The following is a 14,214-nucleotide window of genomic DNA, read 5'->3' as shown; positions in this document are numbered from 1 at the left end:
AAGAATTCAGTGGTATCCAGAAAGCTGGAGTTATAGTTCAAGAGAGATGCAGTGAATTTCCAGAAATGTACCTGAGGGAGATCCAGAATAGACAGCTATGTAACAGACCTAGAGAACAGCCAATTCAGTTTGGAGATATGTCCACGAGATATGTCTCCAAGAAGATAAACATAATAGAATGCTTGGGATCTTTGAATATACTGAAAAGAAGGTATTTAGACAACTAGATAAGAATTTGGGAATCAATTCATAATGCTTATTTGCTCAGGCCAATGGTAACATTGTATCATTTCTGACCCCATGTCTTCAGAGACCTTAACCTGTTTTCACTTTCTTTGGCACTCTGTCCGGATGCTGTGTAAAAAACCCTGAGCTAGTCCGCTGGAGAGTGGGAGACACTGGAAGGAGAAACAGGCCTTCCTACCTAAGGCTACTCAGGAATAGCATCCTTATCAGCCCCAGCAGTTGATTTCACATAGGTGGAGGACTCCAGCCAAGGCTAAAAGAACTGCCCAGCTGAGCCCAGCCCAAATGGCCAACTTGCAGAATCATGACCTAAATCAGGGATTGGCAAGCTTTTTCTGTAAGGGGTCATGTAGTAGTAATTTTAGCCTTTAGGGGCCAATATTATTATGATAGTAGTCAAGACTATTAGGTAGGTCCTTACATAACAAGAGAAAAAAATCTTCATAAATTTTATTGATGAAATTGAAAATAATGAAAATATTTTTTAATATAAATTTAGTGGCAATAGCATTATCTTTGGGGAGATTAGCATTTTGCTTATTTGTGGTTCAAAATTAGGTATCCCCATCATGAAAAATGATTGCAAAACTCATTTATTAATGTTGATATGTAATGAGGTTCTACATATTTCATGTTTAAAAATGTCTGGCACAGATCAGTACTATCAAATGTTGATATCAGTCAGTGAGCATATGATTTTAACTGAACATGTCATTACAGCACAGATTAATTACTTCCAGTTGAAAGTTTCTCAGCTGTGCAGTAAATGCAGATATTTTACTTGCATTTGCATCAGTGCCTGAAAACACTGGTAGAACTGTAGTTTGAACTCATAAATTTGTATAGCATTGGAAGTCTCACTTCTTTTGTTTAACTGTAAGGCAGCTTGACTTGACTTACGATTCAAGCACTCATTTTCTAAGGTGCATTTCCACAACCATGTGCAGCTGTTTAAATAATACATAATTGTGGAACATACATACATTGTTCATAGAGAGGAAAAGAAGCGGGGCGCCTGGGTGGCACAGTCGGTTAAGCGTCCGACTTCAGCCAGGTCACGATCTCGCGGTGCGTGAGTTTGAGCCCCGCGTCGGGCTCTGGGCTGATGGCTCGGAGCCTGGGGCCTGTTTCCGATTCTGTGTCTCCCTCTCTCTCTGCCCCTCCCCCATTCATGCTCTGTCTCTCTCTGTCCCAAAAATAAAATAAAAACGTTGAAAAAAATTTTTTTTAAAAAAAGAAAAGAAAAGAAGCACACAGTTGCCCCAGAAAATTTTTGATACTATCATTTATAGTCCACAGACCAGAATTGAGTTGATTGCTGAGATTTGTTCCATAAATAATTTAACTGTGTTTGCAATCCTTAACAAAATTGCACTGAGAAAGAACAAACAACCACAGATCTTTTATTAGTTCATGTTCCTATGATTTCTGAAATGTGTGGTAGGTTAATGGATACTAAGGCATAACTATACTTTTAAGCAATAAGGAGAAATTACAAATCTTACACAAAATGTCACATAAACTTTTAACCCTAAATGATATTCATCACGACCTATTTAATTGTTATAGTATAGAAACTGATACCAGTCGTCCAGTTTTGTTAAGAAATTAGTATATAGAAAACTCCTTCTTCCACATTTAAAAACTAGCTGTATAACCATTTGGATATGATTTCTTGCATATATTTACATAAAAATATTTAAGATACGACAAGAAACATAACTGATGCATTTTAACAAACTATAACATATATGCAGATAGATGTTTTTCCTTCCAAACTATTTACTTACATCAGTGGTTCTCAACAGGAGGCATCTAGTGAGTAGATGCTAGATCTGCCGCTTATCACAGGACCTCGCCCCACAGCCCCCAGCAAAGAATTGTCCTTTGTGCTAAGGTTGAGAACCCTGCCGTAGAGAATACACCATGTTCGAGAGGTGTAGCCATTACTAAAATATTCTGGAAAATACTTTCTTTTTTTTTTTAATTTTTTTTAACATTTATTCGTTTTTGAAAAGCAGAGAGAGAGCGTGAACGGGGGAGGGGCAGAGAGAGACAGAGCGCGAACAGGGGAGGGGCAGAGAGAGAGTGAGACACAGAATCTGAAGCAGACTCCAGGCTCCGAGCTCCAAGCTATCAGCACAGAGCCCGACGCGGGGCTCGAACTCACGGACTGCGAGATCATGACCTGAGCGGAAGTCGGCCACTTAACCAACTGAGCAACCCAGGCGCCCCGAAAATACTCTTTCATAATCACTTATGTGATCATTGTTGGCAAATTTCTTGTGAGGTAATTTTATTTCAGACTAATTCTCATGTGTAAGGAAATTCAACAAAACATGAAGGCACTTTGTATACCTGCACATAAAACTCACTAATTGTTTCCAACTAATTAAGAATTTGGTGTGGTTAGAAAATGAATGGCTTGGTTACTAGGAAGATGGCGGCATAAGAGGATGCTGGGTCACCGCATATCCTGCTGATCACTTAGATTCCACCTACACTTGCCTAAATAACCCAGAAAACCGCCAGAGGATTAGCAGAATGGAGTCTCCGGAGCCAAGCGCAGACAAGAGGCCCACGGAAGACAGTAGGAAGGGCGGCGAGGCGGTGCGCACTCCATGGACAGGAGGGAGGGAGCCGGGGCAGAGGGGCGGCCCGCCGACCAAGCAGAGCCCCCGAGTCTGGCTGGCAAAAGCAGAGGGGCCAGACGGAGTGTGTTCCAACAGCAAGCGGGACTTAGCATCTGGGAGGTCATAAGTGAACAGCTCTGCTCAGAAAGCGGGAAGGCTGGAGGACAAAGGGAGGGAGAGTTGCTGAGCCCCGGGAGGACAGAGCTCAGTTTGGCGGGGAACAAAGGCGCTAGCCAGCGCCATCTCCCTCGCCCATCCCCCAGCCAAAATCCCAAAGGGAACCAGTTCCTGCCAGGGAACTTGCTTGCTCTGTGCAAACACCCAACTCTGTGCTTCTGCGAAGCCACCCCTCCGGCAGCGGGTCTGACTCCCTCCCGCTGCCACAGGGCCCCTCCTGAAGTGGATCACCTAAGGAGGAGCGAGCTAAGCCTGCCCCTCCTGCCCCGTGCACCTTGCCTGCTCACCCCAGCTAATACACCAGATCCCCAGCACCACAAGCCTGGCAGGGTGCAAGTAGCCCAGACGGGCCATGCCACCCCGCAGTGAATCCCGCCCCTAGGAGAGGGGAAGAGAAGGTTCACACCAGTCTGACTAGCCCCAGTGGTGGGCTGGGGGCAGACATCAGGTCTGACTGCGGCCCTGCCCACCAACTCCAGTTATACACCACAGCACAGGGGAAGTGCCCTGCAAGTCCGCACCACTCCAGGGACTATCCAAAATGACCAAACGGAAGAATTCCCCTCAAAAGAATCTCCAGGAAATAACAACAGCTAATGAACTGATCAAAAAGGATTTAAATGATACAACAGAAAGTGAATTTAGAATAATAGTCATAAAATTAATCGCTGGGCTTGAAAACAGTATAGAGGACAGGAGAGAATCTCTTGCTACAGAGATCAAGGGACTAAGGAACAGTCAGGAGGAGCTGAAAACCACTTTAAACGAGATGCAAAATAAAATGGAAATGTCCACGGCTTGGATTGAAGAGGCAGAGGAGAGAATAGATGAACTACAAGATAAAATAATGGAAAAAGAGGAAGCTGAGAAAAGATTAAAAAATCCAAGAGTATGAGAGGAAAATTAGAGAACTAAGTGATACACTAAAAAGAAATAATATACGCATAATTGGTATCCCAGAGGAGGAAGAGAGAGGGAAAGGTGCTGAAGGGGTACTTGAAGAAATAATAGCTGAGAACTTCCCTGAACTGGGGAAGGAAAAAGGCATTGAACTCCAAGAGGCACAGAGAACTCCCTTCAGATGTAACTTGAATCGATCTTCTGCACGACATATCATAGTGAAACTGGCAAAATACAAGGAAAAAGAGAAAATTCTGAAACCAGCAAGGGATAAACGTGCCCTCACATATAAAGGGAGACCTATAAGACTAGTGACTGATCTCTCTTTTGAAACTTGGCAGGCCAGAAAGGCATGGCAGGAGATCTTCAATGTGATGAACAGAAAAAATATGCAGCCGAGAATCCTTCATCCAGCAAGTCTGTCATTTAGAATAGAAGGAGAGATAAAGGTCTTCCCAAACAAACAAAAACTGAAGAAATTCGTCACCACTAAACCAGCCCTACAAGAGATCCTAAGGGGAATCCTGTGAGACAAAGTACCAGAGACAACGCTACAAGCATAAAACATACAGACATCACAATGACTCTAAACCCGTATCTTTCTATAAAACACTGAATGTAAATGGATTAAATGCGCCAACCAAAAGACATAGGGTATCAGAATGGATAAAAAAACAAGGCCCATCTATTTGCTGTCTACAACAGACTCATTTTAGACCTGAGGACACCTTCAGATTGAGAGTGAGGGGATGGAGAACTATTTATCATGCTACTGGAAGCCAAAAGAAAGCTGGAGTAGCCATACTCATATCAGACAAACTAGACTTTAAATTAAAGGCTGTAACAAGAGATGAAGAAGGACATTATATAATAGTGACAGGGTCTATCCATCAGGAAGAGCTAACAATTATAAATGTCTATGTGCTGAATACCGGAGCCCCCAAATATATAAAACAATTACTCATAAACATAAGCAACCTTATTGATAAGAATGTGGTCATTGCAGGGGACTTTAACACCCCACTTACAGAAATGGATAGATCATCTAGACACACGGTCAATAAAGAAACAAGGGCCCTGAATGAGACATTGGATCAGATGGACTTGACAGATATATTTAGAACTCTGCTTCCCAAAGCAACAGAATATACTTTTTTCTCGAGTGCACATGGAACATTCTCCAAGATAGATCATATACTGGGTCACAAAACAGCCCTTCATAAGTTTACAAGAATTGAAATCATACCATGCATACTTTCAGACCACAATGCTATGAAGCTTGAAATCAACCACAGAAAAAAGTCTGGAAAACCTCCAAAAGCATGGAGGTTAAAGAACACCCTACTAACGAATGAGTGGGTCAACCAGGCAATTCGAGAAGAAATTAAAAAATATATGGAAACAAACGAAAATGAAAATACAACAATCCAAACGCTTTGGGATGCAGCGAAGGCAGTCCTGAGAGGAAAATACATTGCAATCCAGGCCTATCTCAAGAAACAAGAAAAATCCCAAATACAAAATCTAACAGCACACCTAAAGGAAATAGAAGCAGAACAGCAAAGGCAGCCTAAACCCAGCAGAAGAAGAGAAATAATAAAGATCAGAGCAGAAATAAACAATATAGAATCTAAAAAAACTGTAGAGCAGATCAACGAAACCAAGAGTTGGTTTTTTGAAAAAATAAACAAAATTGACAAACCTCTAGCCAGGCTTCTCAAAAAGAAACGGGAGATGACCCAAATAGATAAAATCATGAATGAAAATGGAATTATTACAACCAATCCCTCAGAGATACAAACAATTATCAGGGAATACTATGAAAAATTATATGCCAACAAATTGGACAACCTGGAAGAAATGGACAAATTCCTGAACACCCACACTCTTCCAAAACTCAATCAGGAGGAAATAGAAAGCTTGAACAGACCCATAACCAGCGAAGAAATTGAATCGGTTATCAAAAATCTCCCAAGAAATAAGAGTCCAGGACCAGATGGCTTCCCAGGGGAGTTCTACCAGACGTTTAAAGCAGAGATAATACCTATCCTTCTCAAGCTATTCCAAAAAATCGAAAGGGAAGGAAAACTTCCAGACTCATTCTATGAAGCCAGTATTACGTTGATTCCTAAACCAGACAGAGACCCAGTAAAAAAAGAGAACTACAGACCAATATCCCTGATGAATATGGATGCAAAAATTCTCAATAAGATACTAGCAAATCGAATTCAACAGCATATAAAAAGAATTTTCACCGTGATCAAGTGGGATTCATTCCTGGGATTAAGGGCTGGTTCAACATTCGCAAATCAATCAACGTGATACATCACATTAATAAAAGAAAAGATAACCATATGATCCTGTCAATCGATGCAGAAAAGGCCTTTGACAAAATCCAGCACCTTTCTTAATAAAAACCCTTGAGAAAGTCGGGATAGAAGGAACATACTTAAAGATCATAAAAGCCATTTATGAAAAGCCCACAGCTAACATCATCCTCAATGGGGAAAAACTGAGAGCTTTTTCCCTGAGATCAGGAACACGACAGGGATGCTCACTCTCACCACTGTTGTTTAACATAGTGCTGGAAGTTCTAGCATCAGCAATCAGACAACAAAAGGAAATCAAAGGCATCCAAATTGGCAAAGATGAAGTCAAGCTTTCACTTTGTGCAGATGACATGATATTATACATGGAAAATCCGATAGACTTCACCAAAAGTCTGCTAGAATTGATACATGAATTCAGCAAAGTTGCAGGATACAAAATAAATGTACAGAAATCAGTTGCATTCTTATACACTAACAATGAAGCAACAGAAAGACAAATAAAGAAACTGATTCCATTCACAATGGCACCAAGAAGCATAAAATACCTAGGAATAAATCTAACCAAAGATGTAAAAGATCTGTATGCTGAAAACTATAGAAAGCTTATGAAGGTAATTAAAGAAGATATAAAGAAATGGAAAGACATTCCCTGCTCATGGATTGGAAGAATAAATATTGTCAAAATGTCAATACTACCCAAAGCTATCTACACATTCAATGCAATCCCAGTCAAAATTGCACCAGCATTCTTCTGGAAGCTAGAACAAGCAATCCTAAAATTCATATGGAACCACAAAAGGCCCCGAATAGCCAAAGTAATTTTGAAGAAGAAGACCAAAGCAGGAGGCATCACAATCCCAGACTTTAGCCTCTACTACAAAGCTGTAATCATCAAGACAGTATGGTATTGGCACAAAAACAGACACATAGACCAATGGAATAGAATAGAAACCCCAGAACTAGACTCACAAACGTATGGCCAACTCATCTTTGACAAAGCAGGAAAGAACATCCAATGGAAAAAAGACAGTCTCTTTAACAAATGGTGCTGGGAGAACTGGACAGCAACATGCAGAAGGTTGAAACTAGACCACTTTCTCACACCATTCACAAAAATAAACTCAAAATGGATAAAGGACCTGAATGTGAGACAGGAAACCATCAAAACCTTAGAGGAGAAAGCAGGAAAAGACCTCTCTGACCTCAGCCATAGCAATCTCTTACTCGACACATCCCCAAAGGCAAGGGAATTAAAACAAAAATGAATTACTGGGACCTTATGAAGATAAAGAGCTTCTGCACAGCAAAGGAAACAACCAACAAAACTAAAAGGCAACCAACGGAATGGGAAAAGATATTTGCAAATGACATATCGGACAAAGGGCTAGTCTCCAAAATCTATAAAGAGCTCACCAAACTCCACACCCGAAAAGCAAATAACCCAGTGAAGAAATGGGCAGAAAACATGAATAGACACTTCTGTAAAGAAGACATCCGGATGGCCAACAGGCACATGAAAAGATGCTCAATGTCGCTCCTTATCAGGGAAATACAAATCAAAACCACACTCAGGTATCACCTCACGCCAGTCAGAGTGGCCAAAATGAACAAATCAGGAGACTATAGATGCTGGAGAGGATGTGGAGAAACGGGAACCCTCTTTCACTGTTGGTGGGAATGCAAATTGGTGCAGCCGCTCTGGAAAACTGTGTGGAGGTTCCTCAGAAAATTAAAAACAGACCTACCCTATGACCCAGCAATAGCCCTGCTAGGAATTTACCCAAGGGATACAGGAGTACTGATGCATAGGGGCACTTGTACCCCAATGTTTATAGCAGCACTCTCAACAATAGCTAAATTATGGAAAGAGGCTAAATGTCCATCAACTGATGAATGGATAAAGAAATTGTGGTTTATATACACAATGGAATACTACGTGGCAATGAGAAAGAATGAAATATGGCCCTTTGTAGCAACGTGGATGGAACTGGAGAGTGTGATGCTAAGTGAAATAAGCCATACAGAGAAAGACAGATACCATATGTTTTCACTCTTATGTGGATCCTGAGAAACTTAACAGAAACCCATGGGGGAGGGGAAGGAAAATTAAAAAAAAAAGAGGTTAGAGTGGGAGAGAGCCCAAGCATAAGAGACTGTTAAAAACTGAGAACAAACTGAGGGTTGATGGGGGGTGGGAGGGAGAGGAGGGTGGGTGATGGGTATTGAGGAGGGCACCTTTTGGGATGAGCACTGGGTGTTGTATGGAAACCAATTTGACAATAAATTTCATATATTGAAAAAAAAAAGCAGGAACAGATTTAACTATAGAGAACAAACTGATGGTTACCAGAAAGGTCATGGGTGGGGAGATTAAGAATATACTTATCACAGTGAGAACTGAGTATCATTTAGAATTGTTGAATCACTGTATTGTACACCTGTAACTAATATAACACTGTATGTTAATTCTACTGGAATTAAAATATAAACAGACAAATAAATAAGCAAGTAAGCCTCTACTGAACACCTGTGTGCATAATAAAGCTTTCCAAGTTCCAAAAACAAAAAAAGAGAGAGAGAGAGAAAATGAATGGCTTAAACTTTACTTTTGTATTATATCCAAAGGAATTTATTTATTGACCAGTATTTTTTTAAGGATGGCTTCACAACCTTGACTGTCACCTAATTCCCAACTGGAGAGGAGAGTTGAATTAAGAGATGCTTTCCTTGAAAATGGTTTTTTATCAGCTCAAAAACCAAAGAGGATTGTCAGAAATGTGGATTGAGCAAATATAAACTCTCATCCCCCAAAAGCCAATGGAAAAACAGATTAGCTAATTCTTCATGTTTTTTCTGGATATATTCCCTTTTTTTAATTAATGCTTTTGCATTCAACCAAATAAATTTACTGATCAAATTTACTGATATGACCCCTGCTAATTAGAAATTTCTAGTTGAGGGGTGCATGAGTGGTAGTTGGTTGAGCATCCAACTCTTGATTTTGGCTCAGGTCATGATCTCATGGTTCATGAGTTTGAGCCCCAAATTGGGCTCTGGGCTGACAGTGTGGAGCCTGCTTGGTTTTCATTCTCTCTCTCTCTCTCTCTCTCTCTCTCTCTCTCTCTCTCTCTCTCTCAAAAGAAATAAATAAACTTAGAAAATAAAGAAATTCTAGCTGATATTTAATGTGGCATGGACTTGTCTTTTACATTCAAATAATCCTGGTCTACAGTCTCTGCAGTTCTAAAATTCCAGAGACCCTGAAACTTAAGGATTGTTATAACTCAGCTGTTGGCAAACCCTAACCTGAACTAACATGAAGCTTTTTATACTTTTAATTTACCCACACAGTGTGAATGCTTACTCTTTACTACAGAACTGTTGATGTGTTGTATTTCAGGGGGCTTAGTAATATTTTTTGCATTTCCAAGATATGAAAATTTTCAGTTCAAATCAGTGTGAAACCAGTAAGAATTGTAATAGTAGATGATTTTATTTTAAATAATTTTGTTTTCATTTTTGTCTTTGAAAAATTATCATAGGTTTTCAACTTTAATCTTTCCAAGTCATTAAGGAAACAACTTAATACTCTATTATTTATTAATGGAACTAAAGCTCAATGTATTCAGTGACTGAAGATAAAATAGTAACCATTTTCAAAGTTACCACCGTTATAAGGATTTTCAGATTTGTGACTTAATTCTATATTTTGGATAATGAATACAAAAAATTATGAGTATATCAATATTGAAGTGGGAAGAGGAGATATGATCAAGCAAATCATAAAATGATATGTATACTGCTTATATTTCTGTAAAAATGCTGAATATCACATAATAATCTTTTAAAAGTACAGAATAAATTAGATGTCATTCTCCCTCAAATAAACAATGATTTTTAAAAATGGGACTAAAATTTCTAAGACAACTGTAAACATATTCAAACACAAAATTCATTCCTGTCTTTATCCTAGCAATGAAATATTTATACTTAGCTTACAAAGACCCTACACTATGTTATTTCTACCTCTCACAGATGAAAAATGTTGTCGACGGACCTGTTCCATTCAGCGGCCCCCCTTCCTGTTTTGATTATGATCCCACTTGCCATTTGGGTCACATTATGAGACAGTTAAAATGTCTGACATGTTTGCTACAATGCACTTTCATTAAAAAAAAAACAAAAAACTAATGGGACTAAATATAATCAAAGATGTAAAAAAAATAGCCATTTCCTTGGGCTGCTATTGGGGGAACAAATGTGTACAAAATGTCAGAAGCTTTAAGAGAGCTCAAAAATTATATCCTTTCACCAGAATGATTCTACTTCTTGGACTTAGAGATATCTAATATGCTTCAAAAAAATACATACATGAATGTTCATCACTGCTTTATTTTATTAAAAACAACCAAAATACACATGAATAAGGATTGATAAAATAAATTCTTATGCATCCCTGTAATGGAATATAAATCATAGTATGGAGGAATATATAATGGGTTAAAATATTCAAAATATATTTGGAGTGTAAAATGCCAGAATTAGAAAATAGTATATACAGTTTGCACCCCACCCTCTTTATACCCAAGTGTGAAGATGTGTGTGTATTGTTTTGTGGTAGTAATTTTCTGTATCTTCAAATTTTCTGCAGTAAACATATTCACAATAGGAAATTCTTAATATTATTTCATATTTCCTGGGTTATTTACACATTCCTAAAATTATTTGGGGAAAAACTAAACAAAAACAAGCATACACCACAAAGTGAAGAGTCATCAAGAATAACAAAATGAAGCAAATATCCCTACCAAAGTTCCAGGCATTTTTTAACTGGTCGCCTGTAAAAGAAGGATGCTACCTATATAGATAAGTGGAAGTTAACAAAGTCTGTTTTGTGTCATTCGTCCAATCCATCAAATGCTATTTTAGCAGACAATATACTTCTTGAAGTGTTATACTTCTTTAACTTTAGCCTTTTTCTCCTTATCTGAAATTCTGAAATCTCTGAGGTACTTGATTATAATTTCAGTAAAAGAGGAAGTACCACTTTTCTCCCTAGATTTCTCATTTCAACTATTAGCACACAGGGTGGAATTTTTACCTCTTATTCATGGTGTCCAGCTCTCAACATCTTAACCTGGCAGAAGTAACAAACTAGCTGTAAATCTTCACCCAGACCACACTTGATTACTGTATGATGGGAAAATTAAACGTGAATAAAACAGCTAGAGCATTAGGGTGTTCTTGGAAGAATAAACACAAGTTGGAAGTCTTATGTGGATAGTGCAAAGTACAGGAAGGCAATCAATCATGTAAACATCAAATGAAAGGTTGGTGAGGAAGCCATTGGAGTCTGTCAGGCGCTCCCTGCAATAAATGGCTTATTCCATTTCTTTTCCCTTTCACTCAGTTTAGAAAAATGAATTCTGTAGAATCTGTAATATCCTAGAAGATTTTGTAAATTCTTATTGCTGTTTAAAGATACGCTTTTGAACAGAATGAGCTCAACCCACTGAAGAGGAGTTTTAGTTTATATAAAAGGGACACAGACATGTCATAGTGCACACCTCCCTGACTTTTTCTCCTCCTCCCACAAACAGGAAACTGTTAAGGCAGCAATAATAGAAGAGCAGAAGCGAAGTGAAAAGGCTGTGGAAGAGGCAGTGAAAAGAACAAGAGATGAATTGATAGAATATGTAAAAGAACAGAAAAGAGTAAGTACCCCCTGAAGGGTTTTCATTTGTCCTTCCATAAACTGAAACATTGCTTTCATACAATAGCAGGGCATTAAAAAATATTTATGTCCTTTGTCAAGCTAATTTAAGAATCTCCAAGATTATTTTTCTGATATAATTGTATATTCTGATAGTTGTATCTTTAAACATAAATTCCATCTGTCAACAAAAAAGCAACACTGAATAACTTCTTACTAGACTTCTAGAAGTGACCTATATATAGCATTTCCAACTAAACTACCTCATAAGAAGAGTAGACAGTTTTAGATTTTTAAGTTTTTTGCCATAATATTGTTAATTTCTTACACTATTTGTTGAAATTTACATACACCCTTTAGGCCTTCTATGTCAACACCACTGTGGTTCTAGTAGACTTCAATACAGTTAGCAAGTTAAGGCTCTTCTGTCATAGTTCCATTTCAGGAACATAATTCAGAATATACTTCTCAGAATTCAGATTACATATTGAAGCTTTTCAAAATAAATGTCACTTCAGTGCATTGTGGTCCTTAATATATGGGTTTGAGCAGTGGCCGAAAATAATGAGTCAAACGTAATTTGTAGTCTTTACAACAAATCTTTAGACTTCTTAAGTAATAACCAAGATAAGATACACTTAAGATGTTTAATATAATATCTGTAATAAACATTCTATTATAGTATATAATAAGTTACATAGTAAATTTTCTTATATATACAATGTTTTATGTTTTATTTATATGTTTAGTATAACATGTTATATATTATAGAAGTAACATGTAAGGATTATATAATAGCAGGTATAAATGTGTAATATAAATATTATGTACCATTTATCCTGTGTGTTATGTAATATAACATATAATAAAAATATAAATAAAACAAAACTGTGTGTGTATGAGGAAACTTGACACATGATATCTAAATTTAATCAGTGATCAAAATAGCAAAATAAATAGAAAATATAAGATTATGTTTCAATTGGCAGTAAAGTGGAAGGCCAGAAGTACAGTAAAAAGTGCATGACACCGTGTTAATCACACACTCTTAATTTGAAGTCAAATTAGGTATGATACAAAGAAAATTCTCACCCCTCAATTGCTACCATTATGTTTCAACAAAGGAGAATTTGTTAGCAGAGTAAAAATTGCTAATTAGGCTTTCTAGGTAAATCATCCATTCATAGAAGCATTTTGTATGGGACTAAATTTTTACACATGTTATCCAGGTGTCTTTAGAAGCAGTTTCACCCAAATAAATTCAATAAAACCAATAAAGAGGTGCTTAACCTTCTGAAGAGAAAACTCTGAGCCAAAAATAGTCAATTGACTTTTCAGGAAGTGATATATTCTCAGAAAACTGCTATTTCCATATGTATCCCCAGAATGCTTATTTTAAATCGTCTGGTTTAAAAGTAGTCATGCAGCAAAGGAATTATAGATGCTTTCCACATATGTACAGCAATTGCAGTAGTGAAAGAACTAGACTTCAGATAAATTCAAGATGTCTTGTGGGTGCATCCTTTTTTTATATCAGGTTTTCTTAATAATATATGACCAATCCTTACTTGAGTTCTAAATCTGAACAAGAGATTGTAGAACAAAGCAAACCCATTTAGACCATTATTTTAGTATTTTTGTATTATTTAGTCTTTTTTTATCAAAATGGGAGATTTTTCTTAAAAAAATCAAAATGATACTACTTTCTCATCAAAAAGAGTCATGTGGCTGCCATAAGAAATATTTAAAATGAGAGCAAGAAATGCCCTTATAGGAGTTATCTGGTCTCTGGTAAGCAAAGTAACCCTTGAAGACAACTGACAATGAACTCTACCACTTTAATCTGTATGTTCTTATGAATCGTATTAAAGGATTACTATTCATTTGTATTGGGTAAACCAGTTCTCACATGTAGAGACATTCATTAAATAACAGCAACAAAATCATGAAAACATTTGACTCTGTTTGCACCAAAGTTCTACTTCTTTATGCTTGTTCCTGTATATGGTAAGGAGAATACACCTTACCTTACAGAATTGCTGTGAGCTACTACGTATAATAAAATAGAACAGCTAACGTAAAAATTCAATAATGTGTGCTATGATTTTTATCATTTTCACTGCATTAAGGAGAAGAACAAACTCTTAATAGCATTATTTTTTGTTAATTAAAAATGTGCATTTTAGAAAGTTTTAGAAAATTTCTTCTGAAGTTT

General features: G+C 37.5%; 1 protein-coding gene across 24 annotated transcripts in view; it reads left to right on the top strand.

The window, feature by feature from the left end:
• CCDC91 (coiled-coil domain containing 91) overlaps positions 1–14,214 on the top strand; it is a 364,937-nt gene that overhangs the window by 295,797 nt on the left and 54,926 nt on the right. For all 24 annotated transcript variants that reach the window (XM_040488536.1, XM_040488535.1, XM_040488534.1 and 21 more), the window contains one exon: positions 11,887–12,000. In XM_040488536.1, the coding sequence (XP_040344470.1) occupies positions 11,887–12,000 (114 nt within the window). The remainder of the gene's footprint in view (positions 1–11,886; positions 12,001–14,214) is intronic.

The sequence above is a fragment of the Herpailurus yagouaroundi genome, unplaced genomic scaffold, assembly GCF_014898765.1.
Source record: "Herpailurus yagouaroundi ecotype Mexico unplaced genomic scaffold, PumYag 166, whole genome shotgun sequence".
In the NCBI taxonomy this organism is placed as follows: Eukaryota; Metazoa; Chordata; class Mammalia; order Carnivora; family Felidae; genus Herpailurus; species Herpailurus yagouaroundi.
The sequence above is the reverse complement of the archived record's forward strand: the minus strand, read 5'-3'. Positions and strand labels throughout refer to the sequence as shown.